This window comes from Anabrus simplex, chromosome 1, assembly GCF_040414725.1.
Source record: "Anabrus simplex isolate iqAnaSimp1 chromosome 1, ASM4041472v1, whole genome shotgun sequence".
In the NCBI taxonomy this organism is placed as follows: Eukaryota; Metazoa; Arthropoda; class Insecta; order Orthoptera; family Tettigoniidae; genus Anabrus; species Anabrus simplex.
Genome location: NC_090265.1, coordinates 706754627 through 706777537, shown reverse-complemented (window position 1 = coordinate 706777537; position 22911 = coordinate 706754627). Strand labels below are relative to the sequence as shown.

Sequence of the window (22911 nt, the reverse complement as noted above, 5' to 3'; positions counted from 1 at the left end):
CGCTAAACGCCTGTTTGGCAAGTGCTATTCGCCTTTTGATCTCTTTGCTGCACCTGTTGTCATTGGTGATCAGGCTTCCAAGATAAGGGAAACTGGTGACTTTTTCCACTATTCTGCCAGTAAGCTTGATGTTGGTGTAAATTCGTTCAGGATGTTTACTCACAACTAATATCTTGGTCTTTTTGACAATGTTTAAGCGTGAATCTGACAGTGCTGATGACAATACATTCAGCATCGACATAAAGAAATTAAATTTTGGAAATACTTTTATATTACAGTCAAGGTGCTCACTAAGGGCAGTTTTTAAAAAATATTGCTTCATCAAGGGGATGAAAAGTGGGGTGAATTGTTTAAATGAGTATATCTATATCTTAAAAACTTAACAGTTTACAGACGTAAAAATTGGTTGTTGAAATCTCCTTTAAAAATAAAGAAACTAGTATTTTCTTGTTTTTGAAAATCCAATTTAAAGGGATGAAAAGAAGTGAATAAGTGATTGAATTCATTTTTATGAGAATAATGATATCTCAAAAACTGAAGATTTTAGAGACATGAAAATTGGTATTTGGAACCTCCCTTAAAATCCATTGAATGAAAAGGAGTGAAAATTTGGTAGAATTTTTAATGACGATACCGAAGACGTTACTCTGCGGGTGTTTAGTTCTCAATGGATCTCCGTCCTGAACTCATTCTTAAGGGAGGCCTTACCATTGTTCTGTATGCTAAGGTACGTTTCCTCTAAAGCAACACGTTAATAGCCATGCGAAAATGTGGAGTGTCGAATCAACCAGCGTAATTCAGCAGAACAGTTGAAACCAGCTTTCCTTTTGGAAGAAAATATCAATACCACCACCGACCCTCAACGAACCAAGCCTAAAAAGGAACCGCACAATTGTAGGACTGACCAGATCGTAACCAGATCAAGACGCCCGGTTTATTTTCCTGCACGTTTCCTTGAAATCTACGCGAGCGAAGTCGCGGTTAACAGCTAGTACTGTTATATTTCTCTCAGGGAACATAATGCCAAAAATCTTCTGTTGATGTAGGACCTCTAAGAATAGATCACAGCTGAAGTTATTAAGTCACTGTCAAAAGGGATGGAATGTTCAAAAAATGTGGTGCTACAGGAAGTTACTCGGAATATCTTGAAAGGCACACCGAACTAATCATCGATCCTGAAACAGCTAGACGTCAGAACAAGACTGCCGAACCTTAACAGCCAAAAACAACTTGGGTACTTTGGTCAAAGGCCAGAGGCAATATAAAGAGTAAAGTCGACCCGGATGAGCCCGACAGCAAGCAAGTCACCATGTTCAAAACAGAAGCTCCTGGATGCAGGCCGTCAACAGGATTACAACACGATGGCCTTACGTAGCGTTCGATTGACAGACTTCTTTGTGTCTAAGTCTTGTCTTGAACAGGAGAGAAGATAGTGAACAATATCTTTTCTGAAGTCGCTGAATGTAGATTCCAAATCCTGAAGTACTTTGCCAACAACAACAAATGTCTCTGTTCAGGGCCCAAAACCAGGATGTGTCTTATCTTGTAAGTTTAAGAAGTGCCCGAAATTGTTTCGTTGAAGGTCAGTAATTATCAGCTGAAGTGATCAAGAGATGTCGCACAGAAGCAAACTGGCACAAGTCTGGCTGAGCTAGAGACTGTGACTGCCTCACATGTCTTAAGTTGTCTCTGTCCGTAACACGTTTTCCGGATCTCCGTCTATCAGAAAACTGATGTAGAGCTAAACAACTTGGTAGTGGCGATTCATAAAATTATCTGCATTTCTTCACATCAATAGCAGGGACAAGTGAAAGTGTGATCCTTAACGGAAAGCCTACTTGCCGTCAAGGTGCAAGAGAGTGATGTGATCCCCGATGAGACTAGGGAATGTGGTAGATAGGTAAAGAGAAATTACATAAAAAGGAGAGTAATGATGTTGAAGGCTGACAATAGTTACGACACAGGTCACTATGGCTGAGTGCAGTTCTTTACCTGAGATCTGACAGCTTTGGATACGAACAGATGCGGAGCGTCTTGCTGTTGGAGCCCACAGCATACAGCTTGCCCTGCGGGTGGAACTCGGCGCAGCGGACCGCCTGCACATCCTCCAGCGACGTGACGGCCACGAACCGCGGCCTTCCAGTGCCGTTGACGCCACCACCAGCATTGCCATTGAGCTCGCCGTCCGCTCGTACCGCCGGCTGAAACAAGAGACAGAGCCAGCGTTATTCTCAAAGTACAAAGTCGCTTAAATTGTTGCATTCGCAAATGTTGGTGGTTCTACATTTATCTAAACTTTACCGGTTCTTTGCTTGTTAGCGTTGCTGGCCATTCTGCAGCTGAACGTGTACCACGCAGCAGTGTAGTGGTAAGTTAAGTAAAGCCGGATTCTATCAGAGTTGGAACACCATCTTTCCGGGGAAGCGTCGACTTAAATATAAACAACGCAATCATTGTGCATTGTTTAGGGGACTGGGATAAATTATCATATGAGAAAACCACACGTACGAAACATTATTGTGCATTATAGGCCTACATGTACCCTGTGCAAAATAAAAGCGCATTAACGGAAAAGATTACAAACTCGTATGAATGGGGCCGGACCGTATCTAATTCATTACTTTTTTGACATAAACATGTCTTATGGCAAGGGTCCGAAAATTTGTGTAACGTAACTCGACAAAATGTGTGACGGAAGTGAAACCATAGTAACCGTGCAGGCTATGTCTTACGGCTGGTTGCCATCTGAAATTAGTAGCCGTTGATGGATGGCCATGACTGAGAGAGACTTTTGTGATCATTTGATTTCGGCAAAGGGAAAAGTGGTTTCTTTTTACAAGCTGCTTTACGTCGCAACGACACAGATTATTATGTCGATATAAACAACGCAATCGGACCTTCATTGTGCATTGGCCTGGACCAAGAGATGGAGAATACAGGGGCGTACGCAGAGGGGGAGAACCCGCCCCCCAAAATTTTGAAGTTTAGGATTTGTGATTAATTGTGGCGACCATGTAAACGAAGATTTTAGATGGCTCATTATTTTGCTTTTAATCTGAACTGCGTATTTGCCAACAATGCACTGATGCTTCCATTTATAGATAAATACGTTTTTCTTCTAAAAGCAATCATCCTGAACCAATGGACTTTATTTCTGCGCTGAACATTTCGCGACAGTGATATTTTCCCAACAATACACATAGTACTGAAACTGTTTGCTGCCTTACTAGTCTGGCTCCATGGATAAGTGGTTAGCGTGCTGGCCTTTGGACACAGGGGTTCCGGGTTCGATTCCCGGCAGGGACAGGAATTTTAAACATAACTAGTTAATTCCCCTGGCACGGGGACTGGGTGTATGTACCCTCTTCATCATGATTTCATCCTCATCACGACGCGCAGGTCGCCTGCGGGTGTCAAATCTAAAGACCTGCACCAGGTCTGTCTGGAGGCCACAGAAAAATTTATAAGGGTAATTTGCAGAATATGATTGCACAGGATGTGCTACTTCTTTTGTATATACACAAAGAAGAACATGCGACCGTAGAAAATATCCATGAGCTGGCAAAAAAAAAAAAAAAAAAAAAAAAAAAAAAAAAAAAAAAAAAAAAAAAAAAAAGGAGACGTCTGCTATTGTAATCCTCAACTTGAATACAAATGTGTCTTCATTAAATAATTGTGTTATTTTGAGAGTTTTAACATAATATGCACCCAATATTATTTTATAGAAGTCCTCAAATCTTAATATTTAATTCCCCCCGCCGAAAATAATTTCTGCCTACGACCCTGGAGAGTTAGATGCAAAAATACTGCATCCATTAAGATACACCAAGTCCACCAATCTCAGTTACGAATTATCTTACGAAGTGCTTCACTTCATAGAGAACTATATAAAGGATAAATGATACTTTATATAAAGCCATCTGATCATGAGCGTTGTCAGTGCACGACTTAAAGACTCGGATTTTCGATCTTACGACCAAGAACGTGACCCGTACTGCTCACGAGTTCCCTCATCACACAACAGGCGGCCTAGGCCGTCCTAACGGCAGCTGCTATTAAACATTCCAATGAGACAACAGAATGTGGATGCTTGAGTGAAAAAACGTCAGTATTTTAAATATGAAGACAAAAAGGAAGAACCTGTCTTTGTTACTTGCTACTAGTGAGTCGAACAATGCGTCGCAATTAAATCCATCTAGTATACTGCTCATGTCTTTCCAGACAGTTTTGATACTCGATAACAACACGGCGACATAAGAAATTCTTGAAGATCTAAATCAGGGCGAACCAAACTATGAGGCGCGGGTCACACACCCTGTCCGCCAGCACTCTTTCTATGGTCCGCCTGAACATGACCTATTTCATTTTACTGTATTTTGGTGTTAATTTTGACATAGTTTCAGCGAGACTCAAAAGGGAGTAAGACTACGCAAAAGTTATTCCTTCTAGAGTGGTGGTGATTATTGTTTTATATTGTTATATAACACTAACCAGAGAGGAAAAAAAGGAAGGAATCCGACAATTCGAAAAATGAAGTTATCGGCCAAAGAACGACAAGGGCCACGCACGGCGTGAAAATGAAATACTTCTTAGCCTTCGGAAACCTAACAGCGTCGGGGTCGGGAGAATAACAAGAGTTGACCAAGGGAGGTCGGATAGGATAGATGAACGTGAGGAGCCTGGCACAAGTAAGTGGAAGCAATGGCATAACTCAGCTAAGGGCTCCGTGGTCGCCAAACCACACTGCAGAGTTCAGAGCCCCTGGATACCCTTTTAGTCGTCTATTATGACAGTCAGGGGATACCGTGGGTTTTATTCTACCACCCCCACCCACAGGGGGATTCCTTCAAAAGATAATCGATCTGACAGTACTTGAGGAATAACGGACAGTTGTTGTGCATATTTTATCAGAAAGTAGAAGGTAGGTAAGGGTTATTCTGTCCGAAGGCAGGTCTGAACCTCCGCAGAGGTGTTCCTGAACCGGAGTTTACGTGCGGTAGGGTGGCCAGTTCCTTTCCGCTCCTCCATTCCCTTACCCCCCCCCCCCAACAGCGCGTGGCAACCCATCCAACTCCTGACCACGCCCAATGTTGCTTAACTTCGGAGATCTCACGGGATCCGGTGTTTCCACACGGCTACGACCGTTGGCAGAAAGTAGAAAGACAAGCAAATTCACCCCGGCCAGCACCTCACATCCTTTCTACAGCCTTATGCTCCCACTCTCCATCTTTCGTTCTCCGTGATTTTACAAGTGCGGTAGTGTTAGGAAACGTGCAAAAATGCTTTCGAAAAGTGAGTGCAGGAAATGAATAGTTTTGGGTAGCATAGACTATAATGCGAATTAATGTCGTAGCATAGCTAAAACTTCTTATCATTTTGATATTTCTTAAAGATATTGCATTTTGTGCAATTTTCTTACTGTTCTCGTGGTCCGTAATCAACTGCTGAAATTTATTACTAGCTCTGAAAGTAGAAAGTTTGGACAGCCGTCATCTCAATGAAGTGAAAGGGGGCTTCTGAGAAAACAACGATATCTGGTCTTCTGTTGTGTTAAATATGCTGCTCCTCAAAATTTAAGTTGCTATTCCTAGTTCTCCAGATGACCACGTTAAAAATTACCCGCTAGAACGAGAAAATCACAGTCGACTTGCCTATGGAGACATCTGCCGGGAAATGTATAAATAATAATAATAATAATAATAATAATAATAATAATAATAATAATAATAATACCATGATGCTAACAAGTTGAAGACAATGGGGAGATCGATCGAAGTCGGTCTCAGGGATACAATAGATGATGATGATGCTTGTTGTTTTAAGGGGCCTAACATCAAAGGTCATCGGCCCCTAATGGTACGAAATGAAAGAACAAAAAACTGCAAAGGCATCCACTGACCAAAATAAAAATAAAATATGGCATGAAGAATGAATGGATGGACAGGAACTCAACAACACACAAAACAAACAAACAAACAAACAAAAAACCAGTGGATCGGACTCAATACAGATCGAAAATAACATTATTACCGACCAAGGAACCACTTATAAAGCACAATGATGCTTGGTGTCGAAAGGCGGTACAAAATCCACGTCTAAGGCCCCACAGAATGGTACATGTCGCGAGTAAAATAGAACCATGGTATGTGTCATGTTGGGGTATTAATCAGAAGTAGCGAAGACTCACGGTGTTCCACAAAAGATGGTACTACTCACAAGTATTGCAATACGTACAAGTAACGCAGACCTATGGTGTGTCTCACACAATGGCCCAACTCAGAGTCAACGCAAACCGAGAAGGTTCCCCACCTAGGTGTACTAAACACGGGCGCCGGTATTCCCGTGGTGTTCCTCACATAGTGGGTACTAATCACAGGCAACGCAGACCCACGGTGCTGCTCATATAGTGGTACAACTCACAGGCTACGCCCAGACCCGCGGTGTTCCACACATGGGTACGACGCACGGGTACTGGAATCCACCAGGCCAGGCTTTTACTGCTACTAATCACAAACCTATTTCGTACCGAATTTAGTGGTACTACTCGCAAGTACAGGCAACCTATGGTGTTCCCCGCGTGATGGTACGATTCAAAATTAGTTTCATGGTTCTAATTCAGTCAGCCCTTGGTCGCCCCTTTTAGTCGCCTCTTACGACAGGCAGGGGATACCGCGGGTGTATTCTACATGTGCGTCCCCCACCCGCAGGGGGTAGTGTGTTTGGTCCGCGAGAGGTATTTTATTTCCCTCAAGTCCGCCGGCAAGCCGGTTAGGACCCCCCTATCCGCCACCTGGGACGCGCCACGTGGGAGTATCACCTCTCCCCCTGCTACGCCCGCGTAGCAGGTTCGTGGAGGGATACAATAGACCGACAGACTATTGGCTTGAGGAATTTCAAGTCGACAGAAAAAAAGGGGGGGTGGGATCGATCAAGCAAACTAACAGGCACAACAGCGAAACTTAAATTTTTAGGAGAAATTTCTGAGCCATTCGAAATTACAACAGGGGTCAGACAAGGCGATGGATTATCACCACTACTATTCAATCTAGTTCTGGAAAAAGTGGTTCGAGAATGGAAAAATAAAACTAACGGGATCAATATTGGTAGACTCCTCGAAAACAAAATTAATCTTGATTGCCTCGCCTTTGCAGATGACTTGGCAATCCTCTCCAACAACAAATAAGAAGCACTCTAGTACGTAGAAAAATCTTCATGAAATAGCGGCAAGAACAGGTCTGTGAATTTCATATGAAAAGGCAGAGTATATAGAATGTACAAAATCAGGATTTAACAACCATCCTCTGATCACAAGAGATGGGAAAATCTCCCAAGTAGATAAATGCAAATACTTAGGCGAAATTATACAACCAAACGGGATAAATCAGCAAGCAAACAATTGTTTTTACAAAAACCATACACAATTGTCTGGAGCAGATACAAAAAAAAATCTATATACCAAAAACGCAAAATTACGACACTACAACACAGTTGTCAAACTAAAAGCCCTTTATGCATCAGAAACTCTGATAATTGGTAGCAGATCACAAATAAAAAATCGGAAAACAGAAGAGGAAAATTCTCAGGAAAATTCTCAGATCTAAATGCGAAAATGGTATTTGAATGAAAAGGAAAAAGGAAATCTATAAAGTAACAGAAAAAATCACAGATATCATTAGAAAAACAAGATTAACATTCTATGGTCACCTGATCAGGGTGGATAACGATAGGCTAGCAAAGAAAATATTAAATCACACAGTATCTCTAAAATATCACGACTGGCTTACAGAAATAAAGATCTTCGGGAAACTGGTATAAATGAAGAAATCTGGCAAGGCATAAAAAATTCAGAAATCTCATAAACAAACACAAATTTGCTATCAACCTAGAAGACAAGCTACAGGATGGACGGCAGAACGCATAAAGAAGGACGGCGAAAGGATGAAGAGGTTTTGAGAAGAAGAAAAGTTGTGGTAAATAAGTTCACACGTTCCTTAATTGGGAATAACGAATCAAAAATAGTAATAATACCCCGTAAGTACAACATTATGATTTTATGTCAAAGTAAGAAACATACAATATATTGTCAAAATGATCCACAAGTTTTACGAATTAAAGAGGCTGAATTAATTTGTAAGAAAAAACATGAATGACGTATGGTCTCCGGAGAGACCTGGTGCACGCCTTTCGGGTTGACGTCCTATAGCTGACCTGCGCGTCTTAAAGGGATTCTGATGTTGAAGACAGCAGGAATGCCCAATCCCTGAGACAGAGGAATTAACCAATGAATGTTAAAATCCCCGGCCCGGCCGGGAATCGAATCCGGAACACCTTAAACCAAAGACGAGTATGCTAACCATTTAGCCAAGGACTGATTTTTACGAATTCAAACTCTAATTCAACAACTTGGAGAAAAAAAAAATCTTCTATGTAACGTATGTCTAAATAATAGGCTAATGATTGGCGACAAAATGGGCCTATCCAAGGTTCAAATTTTAGCGCTGAAACGGCCATTTTACGTGGGATTCTTCCAAGATGGTACGGTGCAGCAGTCCCGGAGCACCTAACACAATTTTCGATACAAGTAATTTTAATTACACTGCTGATTTCAGAGCTCATAATAACATACGTCTATGCGTGTCTTTCTGGTGGTTGGTGTTGGGAATAAATTCCATTTATTTATTTATTTATTTATTTATTTATTCACTCATTCAGGATCAGCAACAGCATAACGCCGAATTACAAAAATCTGAGCTATGTACAATAGATATGAATCTAAAATGAAAGATATACTGTATAAATATTTACAAAGAAAGGAAAGACGTTTAAGGTGACAGTGTTTGGGTTGACAAGAATCGAGGTTCCAGAAACTTGCACTAAGCTTTTACGAAAATTCTATGGCAATCAAGAAGTGTATTATTGATGATGATGATGATGATGATTGTCGTTTAAAGGGGCCTAACATCATGTTTTCCCTTCTAAATTCATTCAGCCTCTTTAATTCCTAAGAATTCTAGGTTGACCCTAAAGGTACGTAATGTAATGACAATTTAAAAGTCCAAAATTCATCCACTGACCATAATTCAAAGCGTGATGATGAAGAATGAATGGATGAATATGAACTAAAAATAATCAGCGGATCCAACTCACAATACTGAAAGTTAAGAATAATTCTAAAATCGATCCACTGACCAGAATTTTTTTTAAAGATGTCGATGAACAATGATTATGAACTTTTAAAAATCAGTGGATGCGACCCCGGGTCGGAAAAGAAAAGAGTTGACCAAGGGAGATCAGACAAGGTAGATGAAAGTGAGGAGCCTGCACAAGTAAGTAGAAGAAACGCCAGGACTCAGCTAAGGTCCCCGTGGTCACCAACCCGCGCTACAAAGTTCAGCGCCTGGGGCCCCTTTTAGTCGCCTCTTACGACAGGCAGAGGATATTGTGGGAGTTATTCTACCGCCCCCTTATACCAATGTACTCAGAAGGTATACCTGAACAACCTCCGAACGTTTGTCTGTGGGTTCGGGTTCATCAATTTCGCACTCTTCAAATCATACTGATTTATATTTAATAATGTAGAATTCTTTATCAGTGAATTGCATTCAGTTCCTTACATCTTCATGTTAGCTTTCTTGTCGCGCGTGACTCACTTTATTAAGTGTCTACCTGCAATTGCACTCTGCTGTCTCTTGCTGGAACGAACAGAGTCAGATTAACTCGTGCTTCAGTATCATTACAAAGAAGATAATGATGAAGCACAATATTGCTAGAAACTTCTACAGAATGCAGACAATGAGGTCAAAAATAAAAATGACCGTCTCTGGAAATCTCCACGTAGTTAATAATAACGGTGCATGGTCACCGAAGAGGGCTGGTGCAGGTTTCTCGAGTTGACTACGGACGAAGACGGAATGAACACCCAGTCCGCGAACCACAGGAAATAACCAATGAAGGTTAAAATCTCTGACCCGTCCTGGAATCCTTGCTTCAAAGGCCAACATGCTAGCCAGTAAATTAACCACGGAGCCGGTCTGTGTAGCCAGATATTTTCACTTCTCCACCCATTTCGCTTCTTTATCGTAAGATGTCATATTAAAAAATGCTCTAACCGTCGGTGAAAGAATCGGACGAGACCCTACTGACTTGGTGTTTAGCAATAACGGAAAAAGGAACAGCCTGAGTTCGTTTCAGTATTTATCCAGACGGCTGACTGGACAGCTCCTGGAGCAGTTTGGTTCTGGCAGCGTCTGTAATTCAATGATTAACCGCCCAGGGGTTGGTTGCTAACAAGACAGGAGAAGGACGACCAGCTCACAGCTACGAGACCCAAACCGCGTATTCAATTCTTTCTGTTAAATACGTTTTTTAAAATAGCTATGAAACGATACAAACACGTTAATTTAAAAAATGTATTTTTAATATTGTATTATCCGAGTTTACCTACTCTGTTTTAGAGGTACCTTCACTAATCCCAACTATGGACTACTAAGGTATTATTGTTTTGGTAATAAAAAATACTAACAATGTGTATATAATAATTAAAACTACCGGTATTACTATTTTATTCTAATAGGCAATTATTTGGTCTAAGAAGTGTCTATACAACATGTTTTGTTTATCTATCTGTGTATTACATAGCTGATTATACAGAGCATCATCGCCGACTCCGAGGTCATTGTGCACTATCATGTTTATGTGAAGAAATAATTTGGGAACATAATTTACCAAGTTTTATTAAATATAAATAAAAACGTGTTCACAACAGTTCTCAATGTTGATTTTAGTAGATGAAAATCTAGCAGTACATTTGTAAATAAAGAGCTCTCTCTCTCTCTTTATAAATCTTTGTTTATTTTGTGCACTGTGAAGTGGTACATAATAATGGTTTATGGTAATTATGACAACAGCAGAATACAGTGTGCTTCCTAACACACTGTGTAAAATTTATCACCCTACGGAATTGTTGCATTTTCTTCCCATGAAGTGTGAGTTTTATTTCTGCCGAAGCAGGTTTTTATAATCACAAAGGTATTTAAAAATTAAATTTTAGGCCTCTTCCTAAACCGAGACTGTAGTTCCATATTCCCGGACTTTACATACCGATTTTCATTAAATTCTTTTCAACCATTTTCTCGTGGTTCGGTGTTAATATGGACTTAAGCAAAAAAAGCATAAATTCATTAATAATATCCCTGTACGGTATGATAAAACTGTATAAATCACAAATGATCCGAAACTGTATTGTATATAAATTTTTTATGAAGTATTTGTTGGTGGGACCAAACATAGATATTTGAGAATTACATTTTAGGCCTTCCACTAAACTACAATTTAACTCAGCGTGAATTAAATTATTTATATCCTAAAGCGTAGCGCCTTATTCCTCAACTTTACATACCGAAGGAAGGACTGCCTTTACATTAGATGCTCTAATATCCCAGAGTCGGAAGAAAGCTAAATGTGAAGGTATACAATATCGGAAGCTCATAAAACTGATCAACAATAACATTACATTGAATATTGTTGTGATGTGATTTGTCTCTTCTGCTGCCACTCGTCTCCATTACTGCTGCGTCCCGGGTAAAACAGCATGCCCATATGGGCGAGAAGTAGCTCCATCTATATGATTGTCCCGTCAACGACGTGAACTGCAGCTAGTTATAAGTAACTATAACAATGGTTTATGGTGCACATGGCCGTGAGGTTCACACAGCCTACACCAAAAATGAGTACCAGGTTAATTCCTGGGGGGGGGGGGAATTGGCTGGGAATAGAGCTAACCACTCTACTTCTCCAAGTGCCGAGGTTACGGATAGTGGAAGCGTTTACTTCCAAGGGCCTTCGTATCCTGTACGTAGATGACTGAGTTTTTGCAATGATTTATGGTAGCTATGACCACGGTGCGACCAAGTAGGTCCACGAAACAAAGCATTGTTCGTTAAAAACATAATCTCCGCTCTAATATGTAGACTACGTTGCCATTACTTCTAGTTATTGTACGTGGATTTCTCGTGTCTCTTGCAAACTTTAATGATTTGGAGCTGTCTGCTTTATGCGCCGGCCTCGTCAATTCATGAAGAAATCAGATAACAGGGACATATCGTAAGACCACACAGGATGTTTTGACAAATTAAAAGTGTAGAATTAACGTTGAGCTGTTACCTGAAGGACGAAGCACGGAGAAGCTTTCTCTGCCAGTCCGTGACCAATCACATCACCTCGGCTGCTAGTTCCTGTATTGTATAATGCGATCAGCGGGAGAAGAATTTAATAATCTTCCTCCACCCGGCAGTGTGGTGCTAAATATTCTTTCCCTTCCGTAGAACATATAGGATTCCTGTTCTAAGAGGATTGATGAGCCGTTGTATGCATGACAGAAAACAAGGTTATAGAATCTTCTACTATGCTTTTACAGAAATTCCATGGAAATCAAGAATGATATTAAGAATAACACGCAACCTTTAAGCTACACGTGGTGGTGGTGATTATTATTTTAAGAGGAAGTACAACTACGCAACCGTCCTCTCTTAACAGTAATCAGAGGGAATGTGAAAGAGATCAGACACTTCGAAGAATGAAGGTATCGTCAAACGAAAGGGAAAAGTCACGAAGGACGTGAAAATAAAGACTCCCTAGGCGTCGCAAATAACACCGTCGGCGTCGGTAGAGACCAAGAGTTGACCAAGACAGGTCAGATAAAGCTAGGAACCTAACACAAGTGAAAGCAATGACAGACTTAGCTATAGCTCATTCCATGTTAGTAAGAGAGTATTGCTCTTATGACAACAAGGTTGCCATATCAAACACCTCTGCTGAACATCATCACGGGAAAACAGCGGCACTAAAATTTGTGGAACTCAGTATTCAATTTCAAGTTAAAAGTAGGAAGTAACTAAGCTGCCAATTATTGTTATAAAATCTAGGGTACAATCGGTTTAGAGAGGGTGCTTATTTAGGTTTTTACAGCAACAAGGGTTCTCTCAGAAAAGCCTGTTGCTCTAGCAGTTTCTTGTAATCACCCAGCTGAGACTTTTATTTGGATCCTTTCGAGAAAGATACAGAAGCACACTAAACACAGTCTGATGGTTTCTTCCTAGGTATCTGTCCTTGCTTATTTTTATAAACAGTCTCGGCCACAACGCAAATAAATCACTGTATTAATATTACAGCAAGAAATCGCATACGTCCTCTTCAACAGTGATAAGCTGCCGGCGATTTACAGAGTAACTCAGAAGGAAAATGAAGGAAGGCAACAAAGCGATGGCTGTGCCGCCATTGTGCTTCCTCCCTGGAATAGAACATATTAAGTAGTTATTTCAATAACTCAAGGACAAAAACATGCCTTATTCTTTTTCTTTCTTTCGTAATGCAATATAAGGTCTATTTCTTAATCACGAGGAATTATGGATGTCTAAGAGAGAGAGAGAGAGAGAGAGAGAGAGAGAGAGAGAGAGAGAGAGAGTGTTCACTCTTTGTAGGTACATAAGAGCATCCTGTTTATTTAACATGGAATTATCTCCAGGAGCCCCGAAGTCGCATCCTTGGGATCACATAAAGGAAGAGCTTCCAAGAATGAAGTTATCAGCTGAAGAAAGGACAAGACCTAAACGACTCCCCAGGCCTCATACATCTAACGACGTGCAAGTCGAGAGAATAAGAGCGAGTTGAATTTTGCAGTCTTGCAACCCTAGTGATTACCAGAGTCCGGTTCTTTAGGCAGTAGAAGGTTAGAACGTAAACTAATTTGGTTAGAAGGAAGTGTCCATACTGCAGTAACATAATAGGTCGGGCCCCTAGTGCTTATGCAAATCCCAAAGCAGAACTGGTGACCGGGCTAGGCTATACTTGTTACTCGCTTCAGTAAGTTTGCCTGTAATGACTGAACATCCGGGCTCTATAGTGATTACGATGACGACCACTGATCCAGGTGGGATATCCATCTCTAGTGGAGAGCAACACTCACTTTCCGAACATTCCATAGACAGTCGCCCCTCGGCCTCACACTGTTCTACTCCAGTAACCTCCAGCTGCCATCAGCCACTCGCACTAAGCTAAACTGAATCCCGGCGAGTTTACGATCTTTACCTGCTAGGTGAGTTGGGTCCTCCATGTTGGAAAATTTGCTTCTAGGTTTGTCAGGTAACGTGCCATCTATGCCAAAATAGTGCACTTTACATCAAATTCGATAGAGCGCGCTCTTCGGAGCAGACGTCACAGAATACGCTACAACGCGCTCCCTGCCAGGCCATACTCCAAACCACTTAACCCCACCTCCCCCGATCCATGCTTAGTTCATACCTGCCAACTTTCCCAATTTAGGCGGGAGACTCCCAATTTTTGACAGTTTTTTCCACCTCCCGATTTACTATTACTTCTCCCGATTTTAGCTTTTTTTTGTGAACTACAAATATTTATTTTCAAATCCCACCATTTCAGCTTTGTGCGCCAGTGACTGGAAGTCCTTCGCTCATAGACCGCTTGCAAGTGAAATATCGTTTATTAATACGAGAAATGCGCACTAACGTGCGATGTTTATTGAAATCTGTGTCCGGCTCCATGGCTAAATGGTTAGCGTGCTGGCCTTTGGCCCAGAGGGTCCCGGCCAGGTCGGGGATTTTATTCTTAATTGGTTAATTTCAATGGCCCGAGGCTGAGTGTGTGTGGTGTATTCAGCTTTAGAAATCAACCTAGGTACGTCCCTCACCTTCACAGACATGCAGGTCGACTGATAGGCCGTCTACGAGAAAAAGACCCGCACCAAGCCTCTCCGGAGGCCATACGCATATTTCGATTCTAGATTTCTCGATCTCGCGTGCTATGTTCGTGTTCGTTTACATCAGTCTAGTCGATTCTAGAGACTAGTCGCTAGATCGAAGTCTATTTTAGTAATTTAGTAAGAGAATTTAAAAAATAGCGACTAGTGACTTATCTAGAGATTTTAGGAGTCATTTGGAGACAATTCTGGCGAATTTTAATTTATTACTTGATAAAAATAGCATTGCGCTTCGTATAATCGCGCGAGCGCGTGATGCATTATATTAATCTAAGCGTTTGCTAAGCAATGGCACCTAAGTGCATGGCTGATTCACACATGTGGAGCATGAATTTTCGGAAGGCATATCATCTCACTCACATACTTCCTGTGAGGGAATAGAGATGTGTAATTTTTAGCCTTCTAGTCTCGTATAGCAACAGTCTGGTTTTGAGACAAGTGCTATAATATAAGTCATAGTACTGTATTGCGGAAGACATGTAGTATAAGCAGTTTTGACCAATTGTATATCGTGATTTTTCCTAATTTTCAAATCAAAATATCCTGATTTTTTGGTTTTGTAAAGTTGGCAGGTATCTTAGTTCCATCGCAGTGGAATACTGTACTAGAAATATCTATTTTTAAGAATTTTAATTGTACTTCATCAAACTCTCGAGGTTCCTGAAGTAATGTCAAGGAAGAGAAACAGGCCAGCTCCCGGGCTGGTGGTCTGTCTTGAATTAGCGTTATCAATTTCCCGACACCATGGTACCATGGAAACCACTATTCATCTGTATATACTAGGCCAGTAACGTCATCTATGCGTAGCGGCAATTAGGGGGGCAAGGGAGTGTAGTCGCCCTCCACCCCCACTTTTTGGAAAAATATTCAATTTTTATTGCATTTCAGCCGGGTGAAACTAGGAATTTCAAGAATTATTTTAAAAAGCCATTTGTACAAGCCCTGCTGTCTTATCAGCTAATTCTTTCCTTTATTTTAATTAATTATTAACAAAATTATTAGCGGAAATACACACAAAATGTCGTTTGTCCCGACTAACCGATTTGTATAGCGTCACAGCAAGTAGTGGAGATTTCGCATGTGCTGTGAGGTAGGGTAACAGATTTTTTTTTTTTTGCCAAGGTCATGGACACTGTTCACCCGCTTGCCGCACGCATTCGTCAGTCTGGTAGTCTCGCTAGTGTCTGTTAGTTTCTTAGTGTGTAGTCAAATACTAAATGAATTTAACTGTATAATCACGCCGTTACTTCTATTTAATTGTAATAAATGCGTAATATTGTTCCTTTTGTGAAAGTTTTATTGTGTAGCATTGAATCAAGCTTTTCTTAATGTACTGTAAAGATGAATGGCCATTAACAAGTAGCCTCATAAAGGTAACTACATTTCAATGCCTTGTTTAGTAATTATGAGGGTGATAACACAAATATTAATTAGGGGAACTGTTTTAAGTAGTTCCTCTCCAGAGGTCATCATTTAAGATCAAATTCTAGCTTAGTCAGTTGGTATCTAAGAGTTCTGTCAAATTTACAGACGTATTAAGAACACATTTCAGGGCAAACTTACTGTTCTTTAGTATTATGTTAAGATCAGCTCCCTCTGTGGACCAGTGGTGTCGGCCTCCGGATCACAAGATAGTGGGTTCAAACCTAGCGGAGGTAGTCGATTTTTGAAGGGCGGAAAAAAGGTAATGTCGGCATGTAAAAGATTTCTGGTGACTCATTTGGTGTTTACCTAAAAAATTCATTAAAATCTCAGCCACAGACGCCAAAGACAGATACAGTTGTATCTGCCATCTAGTAGGTCTACAGTAAAATAGAACGTTAAAATTGACTAACATGCAGCCACATGGCATCAAATGTACTGTGCACTATGTCTGCACATATTAGCCGAGTCCACGGAATAATAATAATAATAATATTATTATTATTATTATTATTATTATTATTATTATTATTATTATTATTATTATTATTATCCGACTCTTTGGCTGAATGGTCAGCGTTGAGGCCTTCGGTTGAGAGGGTCCCGGGTTCGATTCCCGGCTGGGTCGGGAATTTTAATCGCCTTTGATTAATTCTTCTGGCCCGGGGACTGGGTGTTTGTCCCAACACTTTCCTCTTCATATTCAGACAACACACTACACTACCAACCATCACAGAAATACGCATTGGGATTACAGCCTTCCATATAGGGTTGGCGTCAAAAAGGGTATCCGCCCGTAAAACATGGCCAAATCCACATGTGCGACACAGTTCGAACCCGCAACTCCACAAATGTGAAAAACTGTGCAGAAGAAGAAGATGAACAAGAGGTGGTGATTATTGTGGGAAAAGCGGTAGAAAAAGAAGACAAAAAGATTGAATCAAAATTTTAAAATACTCGCAATTAAATTGGTAATCTGTCAACCTTTCTCTCTGTCGAAATTCGCTCAGAGAGCATCAAAAACTTACCATTTTGTAGTTTGTTTCTTCAGTTTTGATGCAGATAATTTCCAACCCCCACCCGCGTCCGCTAATCCCACATACCCGGGTACTGTTTGTTGCCTGCATATTTATTTTGCCCCCGCACTTTGTCAATCACCCCTACTGCTATAGGAATGAAAGCTTCGTGAGAACGAGCACCATTTACTACCTATCGCCTACTTCCTTTTTTAATTTGAGACATTCTCTCGCTTTTCTTGCGCAGCTGGTAGTCTAGAGGCTTGACAATATATTGTCTATTTCTTCTATTTTTCCACCGATTAATGTCAAGACAGTGTGGTTAAAAGAGTAATCACTACTATCACCACACTCCGACATTCCATAAAAAACACATTATTTCACAGCTTAACAATAAACATTACAGTTTAACGGCATGTGACTGTTCTTAGAACGGGCCCTCCGATCACCAGAGTTCGTTACGTGTCAATCTGTTGTGCTCAAACTCATAGAATTGAATGCCGGCTCACTCGATTGGCACTGAAAAGTGGTTAAATTCAACCGAAACAAACGTAAATGTAAGTAGTTCAATTACGAAACTAGAGGCCATATCTTTAGAGTGTAATATTATGCAATTGATTTTATGTTCCAATAACTACTTTTACGGCTTTTGGAGAGGCTGAGGTGCCGGAATTTTGCCCCACAATAGTTCAACGTGCCAGTAAATATACATACACGATGATGACGTATTACATATTTAATTATCATCGGACTGAGGCAGGATCGAACCTGCCAAGTTGGGCTCAGAAGGCCAGCGCTGTATCGTCCGAGCTACTGCATTGACTGCTTTTTAGCCTCTCCAAGAATTACGAAAACATTTTCTTTAAGTTCTATTCCTAAACACACCGAGCTCGATAGCTGCAGTCGCTTAAGTGCCGCCAGTATCCAGTAATCGGGAGACAGTGGGTTCGAGCCCCACTGTCGGCGGCCCTGAAGATGGTTTTCCGTGGTTTCCCATTTTCACACCAGGCAAATGCCGCGGCTGTACCTTAATTAAGGCCACGGCCGCTTCCTTCCCATTCCTAGGCCTTTCCTGTCCCATCGTCGCAAAAAGACCTATCTGTGTCGGTGTGACGTTAAGCAAATAGCTGAGCCGTGGAGTGAAGGGGAGCTGAGGCCGCGCCTCTTCCGTTGTTTGCCACTTGGGTGTGGGTCTTACGTTTTAATTCATCCCCATTGTATAACAGCTGTGACCTCAAAACGAGCGAGGGTATTGGCTTCCTCTGAACTGGGTCCAAGTGAAAGGAAACGTCACGAGGACCTTCTGCAATCGCGACCGCGAGGGGCATTATCCATAGAGCTACAGCATATATTCGACATTTATTAAAAACACGCAGAGGTTAGGTAATAATCTGAAAGTAGATTTTTATACAGTTCATTATGATAGTGTGGTAACTTATTGCCCTTCTGGGAATCGTGTGAGCGAGCAATCACGCACGGAATAAAATGTCAGGTGATGGGAAAGTTAACATCCACACAAAAATGCGTGACTGAAGATGAAAGTCTATACGTAATGAAACACCAGCTCTGAAAGTCGATACAATGATTTATTGATTACAAAACACTGTATCTATAGGTCAGTTTTACGAATATTCTCCATTAGTTGGATCTACAACAGAAGAACACGGTACAAAGAAATTCAGTCAAAACGATGCTAGAATTGAAAAAGAGAACTAATTTATCGATGAAATCGCAAGCTACGGACGAGTTTTGTCTCCAGTCACTTTCAACCTATACCCAGAAAATATATTTAGAACAGAATTGGAAATCTGAAGAGAAATTATATCAGCAACAGAAAATTAACAAACATTATTCGTGCTAGAAGTGTTATGTTACTTATATTGGCACACACTGCGGAGATTTACAAAATGCATTCGACTGTGTGATCCACAGTGATGAGGAATATGGTTTAGAGAGTAATATTAACTAAATAGTGCACATGGTCGTTGAAAAAAAAAAAAAAGATAGTGTCAAAATTACCTGTGGGGAAATCAAATATTCATATAAATATGGCTTTCAATTAATGAAACTCAAACTGATAACGATTCATTTGTTTATATCAAACGAATCGTTTTTGCAAGACGTGTGTATGGAATGTGGAGTTGACAGGTGTAGGATGCAGTGCATCGAAAGACGAGAGACTGACTCACAGCCACGAATAAAATAATCAGTTCTGTAGAGTATGATGATATGAGGCCTCTTTATCTCTGTCATTGCCATCCATCAATACTTCACATCACAGCCTGCACGGTCGCTAGGTAACATCGTGTCACACATTTTGTATCGCTAATTTCAGATAATAATGGCGTATGGAGGCCTGATAAAGGTATTTTTTCCCCTAGTAGACGGCGAGGAATTGAATGTGGGCCTTCAAGTAAGGGGTAGGCATGCCACCTTTATACCTTTTTTTTTTTTTTTTTTTTTGCTAGTTGCTTTACGTCACACCGACACAGATAGGTCTTATGGCGACGATGGGACAGGGAAGGGCTGGGAGTGGGAAGCAAGCGGCCGTGGCCTTAATTAAGGTACAGCCTGCCTGGTATGAAAATGGGAAACCAAGGAAAACCATCTTTAGGGCTGCCGATAGTGGGGTTCGAACCTACTATCTCCCGAATACTGGATATTGGCCGCACTTAAGCGACTGCAGCTATCGAGCTCGGTATTATACCATTTAAACGCGTGATCGGTAGGTCATCGTCTTGTTGTCGAGATGGCGGTTTCGAAACTACAGTAGATAGGATTTTAGGGTATTCAAATACGACAAGTTCTTTTTCTTTTCCCACAGCATGGTAGGGTCCCACCTATGCACCTGTTTTACAGCCAAATACCCTTCCTAACGCCAAACCTATGTGGAGGGACGTATTCAGTATTGCGTGTTTCTGTGGTGGTTGGTAGTGTGGTGTGCTGTCTGAGTATGTGAGAATTAACCAGGCTCAATTCAAATCCGTGACCCTGCCTGGACGACTGCAATGAGCCAAGAGTCGGACATTCAAGTATACAACTTTCGCATTTTTATTATTATTATTATAGTCTTGTTTCACATCAAAGGTTTTTGTCGACGGAAGGATAGGAAATTAAGGCACAGCCCCAGCATGTGCATGGTGTGAAAATGGGAAACCAAGGAAAACCATCTTCAGGGCTGCCGACGGTAGGTTGCGAAGCCACTGTCTCCCTAACTGCACGGCTCTCGGCTGGCATGTTCAATAACTACTGCAGAACGAAAGGCGTTCCCGTTAAAATGTCTACCACTTGACGGGACGTTTAAAAAAAAAAAAGAAGAAAGTATTATTACAAGATATGGATAAGCTCCTGGCAAGCTGCAGCTGGAGGTTGAGCAAGGCCTGGAGAAAGGAGCTGCGCGAGAGAAAGGTGAAGAAAATGGAGAAGCAAAGAAGACCTTGCCGGCAGCTACGTAACGACCTCGCGCTCCGACCGCACTGACTGCCTGCACAATGAGAACAAATCTAATGGAAATATAGTAAGCGCATGTTTTAAAAGAATCAACAATTAGAGGGGGATCCTAAGACCAGCGCGGAGGCCGTTCTACTCCTTCACGTTATACATTGCAGATACACATTACAATTGCTCATCGTGTTACTATGCGTTTCTGAGCCGCTATATACTTCTAAAATAAATAAGAATTTGGGCAGTTATTTCTCCTTTATCACAAAACTCTTCTTACTAGCAGATTATTATTATTATGATTATGATTATGATTATTATTATTATTATTATTATTATTATTATTATTATTATTATTAAAGTTTAATTTCGGCCGTATAAGGACCACGTTTGACAATCTTAGCAGGATTTTTAGAGTTCTCTGCCTTCACTCTCTGCCAGTATCTTTTCATTCTTTATCCTGGAAAGACAAAGACAACTGGAAATTTTATACTAATAACCGAAATCCCGAATTAGAGCTCAGGAAACTGGTCCCCAAGGTTTTTAAAGTTGAAATGACACATACATTATTCTAGTGAAGTGAAGAAGGGGACATAATAATCAAGATACGCGACATCAACGTAAGCGAATTTCTGGCGATACAGTATTCAACGATAACATTTCAAACATAGCGACGAATGACTTCTATATTGGCTCTTAAGTAGTAATGCCTAACAACTGAGAATACACTAATAATTCACAGAAAACACCGCGGTATCCCCTGTCTGTTGTAAGACGACTGAAAGGGGCTCTCAACTTGGTACCGTCGGTTGGCTCTAACGGGGCTCCAGCTGAATCTGGCATTATTATTATTATTATTATTATTATTATTATTATTATTATTATTATTATTATTAAAGTTTAATTTCGGCCGTATAAGGACCACGTTTGACAATCTAAGCAGGATTTTTAGACTTTTCTGCCTTCACTCTCTGCCAGTATCTTTTCATTCTTTATCCTACTTCCTTCTTCTGCTCTTCAGTATAGGACCTCCCTTTCCTCACTAGCGTTTCCCCAGCCTCCTGGAAACCACGGAACTTTTTGACGAGTTGTCTAAACTGATTTCTGCCCACGATGTGATCTTCCGGAACTCCCATCTTCGTCAAAGCCAACCTCACTTATCGAAACCATTTCAGCTCTGTCTTCCTCTTGCTGAAGAATTCAAACATTCTCTTCGTCAGTCTGTTACTGTCCATCCTCAACAAGTGTCCATAGAACTGTAACCTTCTCTTTCTCATCAGTTCAACCACTCCTTATGTTGATATTTGTTAGATTTGAGTCTGTGGTTAGCGTGATTAGTTGTCATCCCCGGAGGCCCGGGGTTCGATTCCCGCCTCTGCCTCGAAATTTGAAAAGTGGTACGAGGGCTGGAACGGGGTCCACTCAGCCTCGGGAGGTCAACTGAGTAAAGGTGGGTTCGATTACCACCTCAACCATCCTGGAAGTGGTTTTCCGTGGTTTCCCACTTCTCCTCCAGGCAAATGCCGGGATGGTACCTAACTTAAGGCCACGGCCGCTTCCTTCCCTGTTCCTTGTCTATCCCTTCCAATCTTCCCATCCCCCCGCAAGGCCCCTGTTCAGCATAGCAGATGAGGTCGCCTGGGCGAGGTACTGGTCATCCTCCCCAGTTGTATCACACGACCCAGATTCTGAAGCTCCAGGACAATGCCCTTGAGGCGGTAGAGGTGGATCCCTCGCTGAGTCCGACTGAAAAACCGACCATGGAGGGTAAACGAATAAAGAAGAAGAAGATTATGATGATTTGCGTCTTCTCTCCCAATGTTTTACATTTAGGCCCAGAGTTTTCTGGGCATTTTAAATTCTCTCTTCCGGATATCTTCAAGTCCACCTTTTCCAATCATGCCCAATGTTTCCGCAGCATACAGGCACTCCGGTTTAACGATAGTGTCTAGCTGCCTCTATTTAGCCCCATAAGATAAAACCTTTTTGTTCTAGGTTTTCCTTCTCAGTTGAAATGCCATTTCCATTTTTCTCGTCCGCTCCTTAATGGCATTCTTTTCCAACCCATTCTCTTGTAATGTTTGTCCCAAATACTTAATACTTTTGACTCTCCTTATTTTTTGTCTCCCAACTTCAGCAACTAAGGGGCCTCTTTAATGATGGTCATGAACGCAATATTCTCAAAATAAATTATTATTATGATTATGATTATTATTATTATTATTATTATTATTATTATTATTATATCCGGCTAAAAGG

At 41.1% G+C, this 22911-nt stretch overlaps 1 protein-coding gene across 2 annotated transcripts in view; it reads right to left on the bottom strand.

Annotated features, from left to right (window-relative positions):
- LOC136857366 (WD repeat-containing protein 47) overlaps positions 1 to 22911 on the bottom strand; it is a 259687-nt gene that overhangs the window by 34977 nt on the left and 201799 nt on the right. For both annotated transcript variants that reach the window (XM_067135988.2, XM_067135989.2), the window contains exon 2: positions 1993 to 2201. In XM_067135988.2, the coding sequence (XP_066992089.2) occupies positions 1993 to 2201 (209 nt within the window). The remainder of the gene's footprint in view (positions 1 to 1992; positions 2202 to 22911) is intronic.